The 18,279-nt window shown below is 50.0% G+C and overlaps 1 protein-coding gene and 1 long non-coding RNA gene across 3 annotated transcripts; one reads left to right on the forward strand and one right to left on the reverse strand.

Annotated features, from left to right (window-relative positions):
• Positions 1 to 1,526: 1,526 nt before the first annotated feature.
• LOC131818534 (uncharacterized) lies at positions 1,527 to 18,204 on the reverse strand. 2 transcript variants are annotated; one of them, XR_009348863.1, is made up of 7 exons: positions 17,772 to 18,204; positions 11,679 to 11,888; positions 10,899 to 11,085; positions 7,046 to 7,139; positions 6,317 to 6,386; positions 3,188 to 3,306; positions 1,527 to 2,989 (listed from the first exon to the last, which is right to left on the reverse strand). It is a non-coding gene; the product is annotated as an uncharacterized LOC131818534 (long non-coding RNA). The 2 variants fall into 2 exon arrangements; XR_009348862.1 differs by having other exon boundaries at positions 6,317 to 6,392.
• On the forward strand, positions 16,567 to 17,696 carry AGRP (agouti related neuropeptide). The gene is made up of 4 exons (XM_059153110.1): positions 16,567 to 16,658; positions 16,776 to 16,908; positions 17,075 to 17,160; positions 17,375 to 17,696. The coding sequence occupies exons 2-4, from the start codon at positions 16,779 to 16,781 to the stop codon at positions 17,555 to 17,557; spliced, it is 399 nt and encodes a 132-aa protein (XP_059009093.1). The 5' UTR covers positions 16,567 to 16,658; positions 16,776 to 16,778; the 3' UTR covers positions 17,558 to 17,696.
• Positions 18,205 to 18,279: the final 75 nt, after the last annotated feature.

Raw genomic sequence — 18,279 nt, forward strand, 5'->3', positions numbered from 1 at the left:
GGATCGAACCCTCCATCGGGCTCTCTGCTCAGCAGGGAGCCTGCTTCCTCTTCTCTGCCTGCCTCTCTGCCTACTTGTGGTCTCTGTCAAATAAAGAAAGAAAAATCTGGGGCGCCTGGGTGGCTCAGTGGGTTAAGCCGCTGCCTTCGGCTCAGGTCATGATCTCAGAGAGTCCTGGGATTGAGTCCCGCATCGGGCTCTCTGCTCAGCAGGGAGCCTGCTTCCCCCCTCTCTCTCTCTGCCTGCCTCTCCGCCTGCTTGTGATTTCTCTTTCTGTCAAATAAATAAATAAGTAAAATTAAATTAAAAAAAAGAAAGAAAGAAAAATCTTAGGAGAAAAAAAAAAAAGACACACATGTTGGGCCCCGTTGAGCACAGGGCTCTATGTGAGGACACAGCTCTCAGGCCCATGAAGCAGAGCCTCCTGCTCTCACCTCCGAATGACCACGGGCACTGCTCAAACTTCTGTCCAGTGGGAAGACTTCCCCCCAAGGCTGGGACTGTAATGTGAGAGCAGTTCAATTTCAGTGTGTCTCTTTCACACCAACACAAAGCACCCTTCAGCAGAGCCTGAGCTTTGTCCCTCTGTTAGCCACTTGCTGGGGACTGCACGTAACTCATGGGTGGGAGCTGAGTGACAGCCATCAGAGCGACAGCATTAGGGGATGCTGAGGCTTGAGCCCGTTTATGCAGACGACTTGTACTATTTGGGCCTGGCCAGGCTTGGTCTGGGATAAATAAGAGAGCAAACGGCTGGATAAAGATATAGCAGGCTACCAGTGAGGGCTGGAAAGCTGCACATGTCAGAGCAATCACAGAAAACTGAACTTCCAGGGAATGGCTGTGACCCAAGCTAAGGAGGGAAATCCATCTGGATAAAAGGACCGTGCCCTGGGAAGTCATAATCATAATCATAGCTGTGTACAGATCTAGCAAGAGACCTTCAAAAGAGTTGAGGAAAAAACTGACAGGAAAGGGAAAAAATTGAGTCATCTATAATAATCGCCCAATATTTTCCCACCCCACTTCCATCGGTGGAGAGAATAGCCAGACTCTGTAATGAGAAAATGCATAGAAGAAAATGCAAGAAGAATGCTGTCAATGACCCTGCCTGTGGCTGACATTGACAGAACACGTAATCCAACAGCAGGGGAACCCCACATTCTTTTCTAGCAGGTGTGGCACCTTCACCATGAGAGACCATGTGCCTGCCCACCAAACAATAGTAATAAAATTTAAAGAACGTACAGAGTATGTTCTCTATCACAGAAGGCAATTAAAAGAAATAGCAAAGGGGTGCCTGGGTGGCTCAGTGGGTTAAAGCCTCTGCCTTCGGCTCAGGTCATGATCCCAGGACCCTGGGATCGAGCCCCGCATCAGGCTCTCTGCTCAGCTTCCCCCCCCCCTCTCTGCCTGCCTCTCTGCCTACTTGTGATCTCTGTCAAATAAATAGAATCTTAAAAAAAAAAAAAAAAAAGAAATAACAAAGAGATACACAGAAAAATCTCAGATATTTGGAAATTATACAACACACATCTGAAGAATTGAGAGAAAACATCCTGAATGGAATGATAAAACTAAATATATCAAAAGCTTGTGGGATACACTGAAGCAGTAGTTAAAGGGAATCTTAGAGTTTAAAGCACTTATGTTATAGAAAAGAAAAGTGGGAAGTGGGGAGTTAGTTCGACATTCTCAAGCCTTTGTGGTTACCAGAGTCTGAACTTTGCAGGGTAGAGGCCTCCTCCCCCTGATCTCCCTGCCCACAGGCTCTCCCATCCCTTCCAGACGGTAGCCCAGAATACTGTTGCAACACACACATCCGATTGTGTCTCCCTGGGTCTGAACCCTCTTGTGGCCCCTCACTGCTTCAGGACAAAATTCAAAATGGACCTGGCCAGCTGGCCTTTTGTGACGACCTTTACTTCTGATGTCACACCCTGTTTGCCACTGTCCCACCACCAGCTTTCCGAATTGTCTCTTGAAACATGAGTTTTTCTCACTTTTCTTTCTCTTTTCTGCCTTAAAACTAGAGGTCAGATAAAATGCAGGACTCCCAGTTAACTTGACTTTCAGAGAAGTAATGAATAACTTTTTTAGAAAAGATTTTATTTGCCAGAGAGCGAGGGAGCAAGCGCAAGCAAGGGGAGCAGCAGGCAGAGGGCGAAGCAGGCTGCCCGCCGAGCAGGGAGCCTGATGTGGGGCTCATCCCAGGACCCTAGCATCATGACTGGAGCCGAAGGCAGACGCTTAACTGACTGAGCCACCCAGGCAGCCCATGAATGACTTTTTAATATGAGCATGCCTCCAAAGCTGCATGGGACATATGTATACACACAAAAAAAGTATTCGTTACTCATCTAAAATTCAAGTTTAACTGGGTGTCAAATTTTTATTTTTTATTTGCCAAATCTGTTAACCTCATCCAGAAATAGCACACGGTATTGCATCTGGCCTTTCTCTGCTTCTGTGCGTGGCTAACTCCTCTTCCTTAGATGGGTCTCAGCTTAGAAATAACCTCCCACAGGAAGACGGTTCTCCCCACCACCCTTTCTTGGGGTCTGTCTCATTCAGTAAGTCCTCAGCCCTTGGAACAGTGTCTAGCACTTGGTGGTCATGCAACAAATACTTGTTGAAGGAACAATGCTGACCTAGGTCCCAGCTCCAGGGACAAAGAGGGGCCCATTTCCCGCCTCCTAAGCCTGTGGCTCCCAGTTTTGTGGGGGGACAGGGGATGCCTCCATTATCTATCTCTTCAAACAAACCACTCCAAAAATTAGTGACGTAAGCCGGCAGCAATCATGTAGCTCAGCAGGGACAGCTCACCTCTGCCCCAAGTGGCGTCAGTTGGGGCTGGAAGAGCCACTTCCAAGATGACTCACTCACCTGCTCGAGTCACACTGTATGCTGCTTCTCTCCACACCCGCCTCTCCACAGGGTAGCTTGGACTTCCCTCACAGTGTAGTGGCTGGGTTCCAAGAGCAGGTATCTCAGAAGAGACAGGAAACAGCAGATGCTAGGCTTTTAAGGTCTGGCCCTGGAGACCATATCGTTTCCATTCTACCCTACTGCTTAAGCAGCTGCAATTCCTATTTAAGGAGACGGGACAGAGACCCTGCCTCTGCATGGAACCAGTGCTAGAGTTTTGTGATCATGTTTTAAAGTCACCACAGGGGAGAATACTCACCACAAAGGGCTCAACAGAGCCCATCTGCACTCTGTCTGGGTGGGTGGTGGTCCGTACGATGGGATGCTTTTCTCTCCACAGGTTGGTGGGTGCCACCAGGCCAGCATATTCAAGGCAGCCTTGGAACGAGATAGGGCAGGAGAGAAGAGAGAGACAAGATATAGAGACAGAGAGGAAGGGGGGAGGAGAGATAAGGAAGGAGTCTTCCCTTGAAGGAATGAGGACTGAGCCACTTGACCCATGTAGACAGTTCACAGTCCGTCTGAAAGGAGGCCGCACAGCTGGCACCTAGCTGGGCCCCTGGGGATGTTTTAAACAGAAATTTTGAGGGGTGCCTGGGTGGCTCAGTGGGTTAAGCCTCTGCCTTCGGCTCAGGTCATGATCTCAGGGTTCTGGGATCGAGCCCCGCATCAGGCTCTCTGCTCAGCAGGGAGCCTGCTTCCCTCTCTCTCTCTGCCTGCCTCTCTGTCTGCTTGTGATCTCTGTCTGTCAAATAAATAAATAAAATCTTAAAAAAAAAACAGAAATTTTGAAACTGTATTTTCTTTTGGTTTTGAACAATTTTAAATTTATAGGAAGTCGACAGAATAGTAAAATGAACAACCCAGACACTTGTCACCAGGTTTCACCAACGGTTAACATTTTGACACATTTGCTCTTTGAAAGTTACAAAAAAGACATTTCCCTCTTAAAATTTCAGCCTGCATTCCGCACCCCCACACACACCCCAAGTGATGTGCTCTCCACACCAACCGTTCTCAGCAGAGGGGGCGATTTTTGTCCCTCAGGGGATAATGTGACAATGCCAAATGGAGACATTTTTAATTACAGTCTTTATTGAAAAAAAATTCACATCACATAGAATTCACCATTTTAACCATTTTCAAACGTACAGTCCAGTGTGTTTTCACATATTCATGACGTGATCCAACTGTCAATACTACTGAAATCCAAAACAGTTTCTCAGACATTTCGGCTGTTGCAACGCACTGGGTGCTGTGCTCCCGCCACCTAGTGGGCAGGGACCAGAAGTGCTACGGATCTCTCCAGCGTATTAACTGGCCCTAAATGTCAGGGTTCCACACAATTACAGTGCCATTATCACATCTGAGCATATCAACAGTAATTGAGTGCTGTCATTCCCCCTGGTCTGAAGGATGCCTTTTTTTTTTTTTTTTAAGATTTTATTTATTTATTTGAGAGAAAGACAGAGCATGAGCAGGGGGAGAGGCAGAGGGTAAGGGAGAAGCAGATTCCCCCGCTGAGCTGGGAGCCCAACATGGGGCTTGATCCCAAGACTCTGGGATCATGACCCAAGCTGAAGGCAGATGCTTAACCGACTGAGCCACCAGGTGCCCCCAAGGATGCCTTTTTTTTTTTTTTTTTTAAAGATTTTATTTATTTATTTGACAGAGATCACGAGTAGGCAGAGAGGCAGGCAGAGAGAGAGAGGAGGAAGCAGGCTCCTGCTGAGCAGACAGCCCGATGCGGGACTCGATCCCAGGACCCCGAGATTATGACCTGAGCCGAAGGCAGCGGCCTAACCCACTGAGCCACCCAGGCGCCCATTTTTTTTTTTTTTTTTTTAAATTTACCTTAGATGTAGATGGAGAGGGAGACAGAGAAAGTGAGGGGAGGAGCTGAGGGAGAGAGACAGTGTCGGTGCCCAGCAGGGAGCCTGAAGCGGGGCTCAATCCCATGACCCTGAGATCATGACCTGAGCTGAAACCAGGAGTCAGACACTTAACCAACTGAGCCACCCAGCCACTCCTCAAGGACGTCTTTTTAGCATGTTTATTTTAGTTCAGAAGGCAAGGTTCACATACTGCCTTTGGTTGTTAGGTCTTTTTGGTCTCTATTAATATAGAAGAATATTATCTACCCCACACTCAGCCTTCTTATTTTTTTGTAAGAGTTCAGGCTGGTTTTATAGCATCATATTCTGGATTTATCGGATTGTTTCCTCAAGATCAGATTCACCATAAACATTTTTGGCAAGAATACGACATTGATGATCACTGCGTCACATCAGGAGGTGCAAAATATGGGGCTGCTACCCTATTTGTGAAGTTGAAATTGGACGATAACACAATTGAGAAGACAGAAGGTGCTGTCTCCCATGCCCCATCCACTCAAGTGTGGCACCCAGACAGCCACTCTGCTTGGCTGACCCTTTCTGAAAAGTAGAGAGAGCCTGGGGAGGATTCTCTCACCCCTAGGGAGTCCTCAGGCCCTTCTCTCTTCTCTTTGCTGTCCCACCTTCAAGGGTCAAGGGCAAGGCCCCAAGAGCTGGGGTTCCCTCTGCCAACCCCAGGGAGCTAGCCCTAGCCTAGCTTGGCTGGGAGGACTCAGAAGGACTCCAGGGACTCCTTCAGCTGTTCCTTAGTTCTCAGGAAGAAACTGGATAGTGGAAGTGGGTTGAGTACCCCGAGCCTGGAACCAGGAAGCTGAGGGTGTGGGTCAGGTGGAGGTCAAGGCTGGAAACTGCAGGCCTGTTAGCATTCCTGCAGTAAGCAACTATGCAAAGCTCCATGGAAATCACTCCCAATCCTCCTCCTTTTGGGAAGCTCCTTCCACCCTTAGGAGCTCCACTAAACACAACCTTTTTCAGGAAACCTACCAGGACTGTGGGAAGAAGAAAATGGCCCCTGTTCTCAAAGCACTTCAGGCTAGAACCACAACAAGGGCAAAAGTTCTATCCCATTACAATGGCACTGGGAACACGACAACCTGTATAAAGCTTTTTGAGCCCAGCAATGAAACATATTATTGAAATGAAAGCATATTAAAAAAATTCAGGGCACACCTGGGTGGCTCAGTCAGTTAGGTGTCTGCCTTCAGTTCAGGTCATGATCTCAGGGTCCAGGGATCACATCCCACATTTGGGCTCTTTGGGGAGCCTGCTTCTCCCTCTGGCGCGGTGAGTGAAGCATGCAACTCTTGATCTCAGGGTTCTTAAGTTTGAGGCCCAAGTTGGATATCAAGGATACTTAAAAGTAAAATCTTAAAAAAAGAATTCAATTTTCTGGCTTTTCTTGGAAAATCTGATGCTCTGGCAACATTGGGCTCACACCTGTGCCTAGGGTCAATGACTTCCCCTTCCTGACTAAGCATGCACTCCACACTTACCTAAACCTGAGTCCGAGTGTGACTTTCAGTTCTGCTCCTTCACCTTCAGCCAATGCTGTTTTTTCTCTACCTGTGTCTTAGAAAAAAAAGATGACAATAAAAGAGAGGTCTAAGGGTCCTGTGCTTCAGGAAATATGGGAGAAGGCATATTTCTCTGTGGAACTGAAGAACATTCTTGTGCCCCTGTAATATGATTAAAGTGAATCTGTGTTAAAAACAATATTGACCCCCAAGTGCCATAGTGTCTTAGCATCATGGCTGGGGGTCACTGGAATGTCAGACTCCTCTTGGCTCCACCACTTACAAGCTATGTGACCTCAGACAAGATTACGACAAAACTCAGACACCTCTGCAATTTAAACCTCTCTCAACCCCTTGAATACTGCCCAGCTGTGATCCTACAAACAAAACACCCGAGCACATGATTTTCAGGGGTGTGTTGAGGAAGAATAAGACTCCACATCAAAAGTCATTTTTTCTAAGCTGGGAATTTGCCCAAAGTCAACACCTGACCTAACCAAAAGCCAGACTTGGCTCCTGAGGGGAGATTTTTGACCCTGAGTTTGACAGAAGGTGCTGGCCCATGTAACCACTCCTCACGCAAGGCTACTGGAGGTCAGAAGTGCTGTGGGAGTCACAAGCTGACCTTGAGGATAGCTCAGGGCTTGTAAGAATTCAGCTAAAGTCCAAGGAGGATCATCAGGGCTCACACAGATCCGAGGAACCCACCGTGAGTGTTTCAGCCAAAACCCTCAGCTGTAGATGCGAGCAGGATTTCCAGAACCAGGACCAGGAAATTGTGGGACAAAGCTGACTCTCTCTCCTGTAGGATAAGAGTGAGGATGTAAGAGGCCTCAGAGACTCCTGGAAGTCAATCTGGGTCCACAAGGGAAACAAACCTTAGAAGGAAGCATTTACTACAAAAGACACGGACAAGAGTTATGGGGTGCCTGGGTGGTTTAGTCAGTCCAGCATCTGCCTTCGGCTCAGGTCATGATCCAGCTCAGGTCCTCTCCCTCTGCCCACCCCCTGCCCTGCTCATGCTCTCTCTCTCTCAAATTAATAAATAAAATCTTTTTTTAAAAAAAGAAGAGCTATAAAGAAATTGAAGATTTTCTCAGTTGAGATTGTGTTTGGCTGCAAGTAAGAGAAAACTTAAAAGTAGCTTGAACAAATATTTATTTCCTGCTTGTCTCACACGATAAAATATCAGGAGATGGGCAGGCCGACCACAGTTGGTGCAGCTGATTTACACAGCCAGGAAGTCTTTTCTTGCCTGCCATCCTTGGCAGCTTAATTCATTCTCAAAATCGTTGCCTCCATGGTCATGAGTTGGTCAAGTGGAAAGAAAAAGAAGCTGCAAATGGAGACACTTGTGCCAGGAAAGCAAAACTTTCCCAGAAGTCCTTACCGTAAGTCTCATGGGTAACAATGTGTCCCTGGGACACCAGGTACTCTCAAGGGAACTGAGGAAGTCAGTCTGTTTAAGAGTCAAATGCTTAGGGGCCCCTGGGTGGCTCAGTTGTCAAGCATCTGCCTCTGGCTCAGGTCATGATTCCAGGGTCCTGGGATTGAGCCCCACGTCAGGCTCCCTGCTCAGTCAGGCTCCCTGCTCAGTCAGGCTCCCTGCTCAGCGGGAAGCCTGCTTCTCCCTCTTCCCCTCCCCCTGCTTACGTTCTCTCTCTCACTGTGTCTCTCTGTCAAATAAATAAATGGAGATGCTTAACCAACTGAGCCACCCAATTAAGGCACCTCTTTATTTACTTTTATGTATTTATTTTTTTATTTTTATTTTATTTTTTTTAAAGATTTTATTTATTTATTTATTTGACAGACAGATCACAAGTAGGCAGATAGGCAGGCAGAGAGAGAGAGAGGAGGAAGCAGGCTCCCCGCTGAGCAGAGAGCCCAATGCGGGGCTCGATCCCAGGACCCCGAGACCATGACCTGAGCCGAAAGCAGAGACTTTAACCCACTGAGCCACCCAGGCGCCCCTATGTATTTAGTTTTAAAGTAATCTGTACACCCAAAGGTGGGCTCAAACTCACAACCCCAAGATCAAGAGTTGGATGTTCTACCAACTGAGCCAACCAGGTACCCCTTGTTGTTTTATTTTTTTTTTTTTTTTTTTTTTTTTTTTTTTTTTTTTTTAAAGATTTTATTTATTTATTTGACAGAGAGAAATCACAAGTAGGCAGAGAGGCAGGCAGAGAGAGAGGAGGAAGCAGGCTCCCTGCTGAGCAGAGAGCCCGATGCGGGGCTCGATCCCAGGACCCTGAGATCATGACCTGAGCTGAAGGCAGCGGCTTAACCACTGAGCCACCCAGGCGCCCCACCCCTTGTTGTTTTAATTCACATTTCTGTATGAATTAAACTTCTTTAGTGATATTGAGCACCTTTCCACATGTTTGTTGGCCATTTGGAAATCCTCTTTTATGAAGGAACTGTTGTAGTTCTTTTTCTATAATAACTACAGAATTCTTTATATACTCTGCAGGAGTCTTTTTTTAAATAACTGTATTGAAACATCTTTTTTCTAGTTTGTACCTTATCTTTTCATTTTCTTAAATATCTTTAATTATTGACCAGAAGTTCTTAATTTTCATGAAGTCTAAGTTATCAACCATTGATGCTTAGAGCTTTCTGAGTCACGTTTTTTGGTTTTGTTTTTAAATATTTTATTTTATTTTATTTTTTCTGAAGTAGGGTCCACGCCCACTGCGGGGCTTGAACTCAAGACCCTGAGAGCAAGAGTTGCACATTTCACTGACTGAGCCAGCTAGAGGCCCCCTTTCTGTCTTTTGCTTAAGAAATCTTTGCCTAGGGATGCCTAGGCTCAGTCATTAAGTGTCTGCCTTCAGCTCAACAATCCCACGTCCCAGGGTCCTGGGAACGAGCCCCACGGTGGGGAGTCTGCTTCTCCCTCTCCCTCTGTTGCTCTCCTTGCTTGTGCTGTAAGACAAATAAATAAAATCATTAAAAACCAGAAATCTTTGCCCAGTCAAAGGCTATAAAGATATCCATGTTTCTCTAGAAGTTTCACTGTTTTACCTTCACAGTTCTGCTGATGCTCCATTTCTTTTTTTTTTTTTTTTAAGATTTTATTTATTTATTTGACAGACAGAGATCAGAAGTAGACAGAGACACAGGCAGAGAGGAGGCAGAGAGGAGGAAGCAGGCCCCCTGCCGAGCAGAGAGCCCGATGTGGGGCTCGATCCCAGGACCCTGAGATCATGACCTGAGCCGAAGGCAGAGGATTAGCCCACTGAGCCACCCAGGTGCCCTGATGCTCCATTTCAAATTAATTCTTGTGAAGGCTTCAAGGTACGGGTAAACAGAGAGTCACTTACTTACTCCAGCCCCGTTCCACCACTTACATAAGTTTGCATAATTCATTTTCAGCCCTTCTTCTTTCCTAACATAGGCACTTACATATATGCATTACTTTAGCCACATCCCATTAGTTTTAATATAGTGTATTTCATTATAATTCAATTTGAAACATTTTCTAGCTTTCCCTTGTGGCTTCTTTGATTCATAGATTGCTTAGAAATGTGTCCAAGAGCATAAGGACACTCAGCACAGCTCTGGTGCCGACTGATCTCACAGCCTCGTGGGGGCCGCGTGGAACACGGGTGGGGCGGCTGCTTGCTTCGGTCTGGGCGCCTCTGGGGAGCTCTGCAGGCGGAAGAATGGCTTCTGCCGCCAAGACGTGTGTGTGTGTGGGGAGACACCGTAGGGAAGCATGTTTGAGTTCCCCCTGCCCTGCCCCCCAGCATGTGCATGCATGGGTGTGTGCACACCGCTACCACATGCACACGAGTGTGCACACACACCATCCCTCTCTAGCTCTAAAATATGCCCTGAACCATGCAAGGAAGAAAGGAAAGCAGGCCGGCTGCTCCTTAGGTGAGTGATCAAAACAGTGATTAAACTGTAAGCCTGTTTCCTGATCTATAAAATGGGGATGGTTTATTTCGATATTCGGCTGAGAATTAAATGTACAGGATGGGAGTCTTGCTATGGGTAAGGGCTGAGACAGGGAGGAAAACTTGCTTCCATGCCAGATCGTAACACGAACTCTGGCTTTGGCCAGAGATGGGGAGGAGGACCCTTACCTAGGGCTTAATGGAGACAGTTTACACAGGGCCTACAGGGGCAAAACTGGGAAGTGGCCAGCAGGGTTGCTGGCGGAGGGGCACCTGGAAGCTCTTCTTCCCACGCTGGGCTGGGCCTTGGTGCCCGGGGGAGAGCAGTGTTCCAGAGGTGGAAGCTGGAACGTTTTCCTTTCCAACCAAGGTCCCCAGATGACCACTTCCCGTGGGACTCAGTCCCTCCCAGCCCTTACACGTCTACCTCCCTGGCTTTCTTCGCAGCTGGAGGCAGAAGGGATGGGAAGGGGTAACAGCAGAAAGGAGGAGGTCCAAAGAACCCCGGGAGCTGCCGCAGCTCTCGCTGCTTTCTCTGGCTGACCCAGACTCATCCTGAGTCTGTCGAGTCAGGTACCAGCACACCCCTGTGCCCAGTGCAATAGGCAGCGTCTCCATACCTATATCCAGAGTTCTGCAGCCTCTGTTCTTACCTGCGCAGAACCCCAGTGGCAGGGATGAGCAAGCTGGAGAGCTCCTGGGGCTTTAGCAGAAACAGTAATTCATGGCGTGCCTGGGTGGCTCAGTCAGTTAAGTATCTGACTCTTGATCTCAGCATAGGTCTTGATCTCAGGGTTGTGAGTTTGTGCCCCAATGTTGGGCTCCATGCTTGGTTGGAGCCTACAGAAAGAGGAAGAGAAAGAAAGTGAAAGAGGGGGACGCCTGCGTGGCTCAGTTGGTTAAGCAGCTGCCTTCGGCTCAGGTCATGATCCCAGCGTCCTGGGATCGAGTCCCACATCGGGCTCCTTGCTCGGCGGGGAGCCTGCTTCTCCCTCTGCCTCTGCCTGCCATTCTGTCTGCCTGTGCTCGCTCTCTCCCCCTCTCTCTCTCTGATAAATAAATAAAATCTTTAAAAAAAAAAAAAAAAGAAAGAGAAAGAGGGTGAAAAGAGAAAGAAAGAGATGGAAGAAAAGAAGAAAAGGAAGAAAGAAAGAGAGAGAGAGAAAAGAAAAGAAAGAAAGGAAAAGAAAGGAAGGAAGAAGAAAAGGCTACTTCCTAGCACAAGAATCATTCCTAGGTAGCCTGATGGTTCCTATTTTGAAAACACCTTTGTTCCCAGGCTGCAGCTGAGCCACTGAACATCCCCAGGGGGTTGGGTTGCTCCCTTTTATCGGGATGGTTAGAAACAATGAATGGGACATCCTGGGAACCCCCTTCCCAACCCAACAGTGCCATGTCTCTGAGGGGTTGCTGGAGACTCACAGTGCACTTACCTGGAGATCCTGTTAAATTCAGGGGTCCTTGGGTACCTGGGTGGCTCAGTCGGTTGGGCAGCTGCTTTCGGCTCAGGTCGGGTCGTGGTCCCTGGATCCTGGGATCTAGCCCTTCCCCACATCGGGCTCCCCGCATTGGGCTTCCTGCTCAGTGGGGAGCATGTTTCTTCTCCCTCTGCCACTTCCCCTGCTTGTGCTCGCTCTCTCTCTCTGTCAAATAAACAGACAAATAAAATCTTTTTAAAAAATAAATTCAGGGGTCCTCTTGGGGTGCCTTGTGGTGGCTCAGTAGGGTAAGCATCTGCTTTTGGCTTGGGCTGTGATCCCAGGGTTCTGGGATCTAGCCCCGCATCCCCCTGCTTGTGCACGTGTGCACTCTCTGTCAAATAAATAAATAAATAAATGTTAAATTCCAGGGTCCTCTCATCACCTGGAATGGAAAAAGCCCCTCACCACTTTGTGTGGGCTTCATGTGAGTGTGGAGACTGATGTCTGCCTGTTTGGACATGCTGACAGTGAGAAATTCCCCTGAGACACAGGTGGGGTACAGCAGCCCCCCTAGAAACAGACTATTTCGCACTGAAAGGTAGGGCCTGGCACGTGGGAGGAAGGACTGGCTACTTCTGCGGGCATCTGGGAGTGGACACGGGGTTGTAGATGTCTTCAGAGAGGGCTGGGGTCGGTGTTTGGGATGGCCTCTGCCAACAGCGGGGCCAAGCATCCAGATGGCAAGCCACATCCTCTGAACCAGACCAGCTGGCTTATTTGTCTCTGGCACCCCTGGGCCTATGTGAATTTTCCCCTAAACACTCCAACCACAGCTCAGCTGTTCTGGGGACCCCTAATAAAGAGCCAACTTCCAGCACTGAAAGGGAGGACTGTAGTGGGAGGGGAACTGGGAGTTGGAGCAAGGCCTGAGGATAAAGGGTGTCTCTGGGCCTGAGCCCCCTTGTAGTCCGTCCATCATCAGTCTCTCTACCCTGTTCCACTCTCCCTTGGCTTGGCTCCAGCCTACACTTTCACTGCAACAGGAAAGCCCACAAACCTTGTCTGACCTCAGAATCAAGAGTTTCAGGTCACCATGGGCTCTGACCTACCCTCCAGGTCCAGAAGCCTTGGCATAATGCTTTTCAGGTAGCATGCAGTCAATAAAACGCTCTTGCACGAATGGGAGATCGGCATGCGCTGGCACTCGGCATTCATGCGACAAACACGACTCTTCTAGAAGCACCTGATCATGGTGGGATCCCTTCCAGCTGAGGGCTCAAGATGCCAGCCTGAAATAAACCTCCATCCATCCTGATTCCTCTCCCTGCATAATTGAGGGGACCACACCTCTCCAGGCAACCTCTGCCTTTTGGAAGTCCTACAGATGAGCCACAGGGGCAGGCGCAATGTGCCAGGAAAGGGTCTGGTTTTCAGAACAAAGTTGGTTTGGGAGAGCCAGTGGGTGCTCTGCTGCCCCCTGCTGGACAAAGTAGGAACAGTACGTTGGTAGGTGAGGGTTACCTTGAGGAGAGAAAAGAGGAGAGGTAGGGGTCAAATCCCCCTTCTCCTCCTCATACTTGGATCTCCGGCACAAGACAACCATATTCTCCTCTTCCTCTCTCCAAAATCAGGATCCCTCCCCAGGCTCACCAAGTAGGCTCTGGCTCCCCCCAGTTCTCCCAAATCCGCGACCCAGAACATTTCCGAAGGTCTTTTTGTCAACAAGCGTGATCCTGGGAACATCAGTTTCTGACCAATAAAATCACCCCCACAGTATTTAAACTCATTAACAGACGAAACGGGCTCCCAGCGGGCCTTTTATAGACGACTAGATGTAGGCAACTGTGTTCATCAGGAGGAAAGATCAATGTGCGGATCAACAAACCCAAGGGAAATAGAAAAGAGGAGGAAAGCAGAAACTTAATTGTAACAAAATCTGATAAATCAAGCCAAAGATTGGTTATTTGTAAAAACGAATAAAATTTGATAAGCCAACGGAAATTTCACTTTAGATAGAGGTACAAATATAGATATGGATATAGATATAGAAGGAAAGCTATAACCAGAAACCCATGGGCAATGTTTTGGGCTAATTCGGTGGTGGTAGGAGGGGTCCTAGTCAACATCGTGCTGAAGGGCAGAAGGAAGGTGGGTGGGAAAGGACATAAACAAATGTTGATTTCCTCCTCCGGACTGCTGGGTGACATGAGAGCTACTGGGCTCCTGTGCCTATGGTCTGGGCCGGTGCACACTCACCGCAGTGATACAGTGTGGAGGTGGCTACAGATGTTTGCTGATTGACTCACTGACTGAATCAACTCTGGAGGTAGCCAACTCTCTGACCCCGAGTGGGGAGGGGGGCGGGGAGAAAAGCATCTATTGACGGCTCACCAGGCTGGGGCTCGTTGGGCAGGAACCAGGCTTGGAGCAGAGGCTGTACTAGTGTTAAGCTGTAGAATTAGGCAGCTTGGTAAGCCATGTGCCAACCATGGGTCCAGGAAACTTACATTGTCCCTTGTCTGGCGCCACCCTTGCCTCTTACTCAAGCTTCATGAATGAGTAAAAGCTTCCTCTCCCAGAAAGCCTTCTCAGCCAACTTCCGGTTCCTCCCTCAGCTGGGGTAGGTGCCTCTCCTAGTCTTACACACTCTGGGGGCACTCTTCTATCAAAGCATTTATCCCATTGCATTTTAAATAATTCTCTTTGTTTTTAACTTTTATTACGAAGATTTTCCAACATAAACAAGGAGAGCAGTCATGGGATAACGGAGCCCACGTACTCATCACCCAATTTCAACAAATTACCAACTCATGAACAGTTTTATTTCATCCATATCATGTCCTGCTACTCCCTCTCCCTTGGATTATTTCATATCATTTTATCAACAAATACTTCATTATATTTCTCTAAAAATAAGCCACTTGGAACCATAAGACCATGATCACAACTTTAAAAATGAACAATTATTCCTTGATGACATCAACTATCCAATGTTTATATTTCTCTCATTATCCTCCTGTGTTAATAGTTGGTTTTCTTGAATGTCTCACCCATCGGACCTGACAAGGGACTGGGGCTACCCCTGGGAGAGCTTCAGCCCTTGCCCATCACTGCCCAGGTCTTCACCTGCACACACACAGGGGAAGACAGGCACTGCTCTGCAGAGGAGCGGACACTGAGTGCCTGGGTGGGACCACCAGCATGGCCCCCAAACATGGACAGCTGTTCCTAGCATGGTGCGGACCAGGCCCAGCCAAGTGCTCACAGCCTCCACCTCAAATTACCTGAGGTGCTTTTCCAAAACCCACATGCACTCCCTGTTTCCCACCTCCAACTCCTTAGCCAGAATCTCCAAGGATGGGGCCAGGGGCCAGGGCTTGGGGGAAAGTGTCTTGGGTGCAGTTGATGTATGGCTCTTCTTGAACCCCAACTGGCCCCACCAAGATGGAAGGATATCTAGTGCCCCATACTTTCACCCTGCACCACTCTGAGAAGAGAAAGCCCTGGGGTCGACAACAGGGCCCAGCTCTAGCCTCTGGAAAAGAAGGGTCAATGTTAGTTGCCAGGGAGACCTTGACACCAGGTCTACTTTGCGGCTATTTGTCACCAAAATAGCCAGTAGCATTGTCGGGGGAGAAATGGGGATAGCCCTTTTCTGGATTATCCTGGGGCCATCTCCTCAGGGAAGTAGTATGTGATCCTGGGAGCTCATAGGACTGTGACCCTGTGCCAGCCACAAGTGAGCCCAGTGCTAGCCTGCTACCAGAACAGACATCAGTGCCCATCTGTGAAAGCAGCTGCCACAGCCCCGCCCTCTGCAGAGCAGCCCCTCCCCGTGCAACTGAACCCCAACACTGACTGTTGGTACTGAAGGCTAAAGGCTGTCAGACGACAGCATACAGTTTCCACCCGTTGCTGGGGGGTCTTCCTCATCCTGGCCAGAATAGCCTGTGTGAACCTAGACCAAAAACCCCAACAGCTTCTTCAAACTTATACTGTCTCAGGCCAGCTCGGTTTGTACACTGAGGCCTTGAAGGTAATTCAGCCTGTACCCCTTTTCCTGATGGGCAAGTGTGTGTTAGAGAGCCCCCCAGAAGGGAGAGGGCAGGCAGGGGCAAGCGGAGTCCTGTGTGTCCTCCCACCGTCACAAAAGGGCAGTCTTCACCCTGGCCTCCTGCTGATGAGACCAGGCGTGGGCACAGGCCTGACAACACAGGGCGGATGGGAACAGCCATTAGCACTAATGAGACAGGCAGCCTGAAAGCTTTTTACTTTGAAGCTGCTCGCCCACCCAGGGAACAGTCCGTTCTGCTTCCTTGGCTTCCAGGAAGCCCAGGCGGAAAAGGGTTTGGGAGAAGGAGCAGGGGTGGGGGGTCTTCGAGAAGTCTGGAGGGACAAAGGGGAGGGGAGGAAGGACCAGGGATGGAGGCAGGAGGGCTTGGTTTTGGCTAAGTGGACCTCTCCCCTCCCCTTTCCCTCCAAAAAAACCCCCAGGGTCCAGGTCTGCACCCCACTCTGGTCACTGGCCCATCACCCTCTTCAGTGCCCTTGACTAAAGTTCCTGGAAGCAAAGGAAACAACACGCCACACAGGGTCTGAGTGAGCATCTCCGGGGCCACAAATTAAATTAAGATCTCAGGGCTGCCTGCCTTGTTATTGCTAATGGCTCTGGCCTGTACGACCTCCCCGCCCCTACCCAGGTCCCTGTCCTGCAGAAATTTGGGGGTTCTGGGCACCCTACCTTGCTCCCAAACTTTGACTGGCACCTGGGGACCTCACCCCAAATCAGAGTGGGGCACACCTCTTAGAGAGCATCCAAAAGCCCAGGTTGCAGGGAGAGAGGCCCGAGCTGTGCCCCCACCCTCTGGCGAGGGCCCCTTATGTCTTGGCTGCAGGCAGCAGTCACGTGTAGGGCGTTCATTAGACCCTGCCATATAAGCTGAGGGCACGGAGTGGCCAGAAACTCTCCAGGCAAGGATCCAGCAAGCAGAGGTAAGTCCTCAGGTTGGGCAGAGACCCCTGTTCTCTGGGAAGTCTCTTTCTGGGGCTGGGCACCTGGAGGGTGCAAGGGTGAGGAAGGACTAAGTGGTGGGTCTCACTGCTGGCCAGGTCATGCTGCCTGCAGTGCTGCTGAGCTGTGCCCTGCTGCTGGCACTGCCCCCCATGCAGGGGGCCGGCATCGGCCTGGCCCCACTGGAAGGCATCAGAAGTCCTGACCAGGCCCTGTTCCCAGAGCTCCCAGGTCAGTATGGGCAGGGGTGGAGCTGGGTGGAGCCTGGATACCCTCTGGCCACAAAGTATCCTGCTTGGTATGAGCCCTCCTTGCCCTTTCCCAATCCCAGACCTTGGAGGTGGGTGTTTAATGCATGGGGAGGGAGGGGGTTCTGCCCTCACATCACCTGTTCCAGGCCTGGGCCTGCAGTCCTCGCTGAAAAGGACAGCTGCAGAACAGTCAGGAGAGGCCCTGCTGCAGGAGGCTGAGGCCTTGTCAGAGGTAACCGCCCAGGAGAAGGGGGGATGGCCACAGGCCTTGGGAGGGGACATCAGGTGTCATCCCCTCTCTTCACCACATGACCCCTCCCCCGGGGTGATACTGTAGACTACTGTCTCCATGCTCCACGGCCATCCTGCTTGGATTGGGGCAGGTGACATCCCTGGACCTGCCTTCAAAGGCCCATGCCTGCAATCCTGCTCCCTCACTCCTGTAGGTACTAGATCCGGAGGGCCGAGAGTCACGCTCCCCACGTCGCTGCGTAAGGCTGCATGAATCCTGTCTGGGACACCAGGTACCATGTTGCGACCCATGTGCCACGTGCTACTGCCGTTTCTTCAACGCCTTCTGCTACTGCCGGAAGCTGGGTACTGCCATGAACCCCTGCAGCCGTACCTAGTGGGCGAACGTCGGGGCCGGGGGCTCTACATGGGGTAGTGAATAAAGGCTGGGACCAAACCCAAGGCTGTGGCGTTATTTCAAACGTGGCCGTCGGAGGTGGGAGGTCATGGAGGTCACAGTAGGGATGGGGTTGCCACCAAGCCAAGAAATCACACACAAACACACACACCCCTACCCCAAGGTCTAGGCTACCCATCATCTGAATCACTTACATGCATGGTCTTACGGTGCCAGGCGCCGGTGGGGAGGCAAAAAGGCCGGACTCCAGCCCTCCAGAATCTCGTACAAGAAATGTGGGTGCAGTGCGCAGTGCATGCACGGCCTGGAACTCCCGGCAGGCCAGCTAGCGTTAGGCTCCAGGGCCTGCTTGAGGCTAACTTGACCTGTGATCTCAGCGAAGCCTGCCCCCCGAACCGTAGTTCCCTTCGAGGGAAGACTGCCTCAGCAGTCTGGAACATTTCCAAGCATAAGAAGCACCGTTTATTCCCATCTTTACTCGGCCTGCGCCTCAGGGTCAGCTAACCTAGACGGTGGTGTAAAGCTAGAGGGCCCAATCGAATCCACGCGGCCACGTGCGCCACCACGCGGCGGGCCTCAGACACTCCAAGCTGGTTAAGGCGGGTAGCGAGACGCACGCCTACCCAGCCGCGCAGGCGCCAGAGGGCCCACACCTGCGCAATGCTTTCGGAGGAAACCACCCGGAAGCCGGGCGCCACTCAG

The sequence above is a fragment of the Mustela lutreola genome, chromosome 16, assembly GCF_030435805.1.
Source record: "Mustela lutreola isolate mMusLut2 chromosome 16, mMusLut2.pri, whole genome shotgun sequence".
NCBI classification, from domain to species: Eukaryota; Metazoa; Chordata; class Mammalia; order Carnivora; family Mustelidae; genus Mustela; species Mustela lutreola.

Bases quoted from the DNA above. Each gene is read 5' to 3' on its own strand.
- AGRP (XM_059153110.1), top strand. From the start codon at position 16,779: ATGCTGCCTGCAGTGCTGCTGAGCTGTGCCCTGCTGCTGGCACTGCCC. The intron at 16,909-17,074 runs GTCAGTATGGGC...CACCTGTTCCAG, and splicing joins CCTGTTCCCAGAGCTCCCAG to GCCTGGGCCTGCAGTCCTCG. The intron at 17,161-17,374 runs GTAACCGCCCAG...TCACTCCTGTAG, and splicing joins AGGCTGAGGCCTTGTCAGAG to GTACTAGATCCGGAGGGCCG.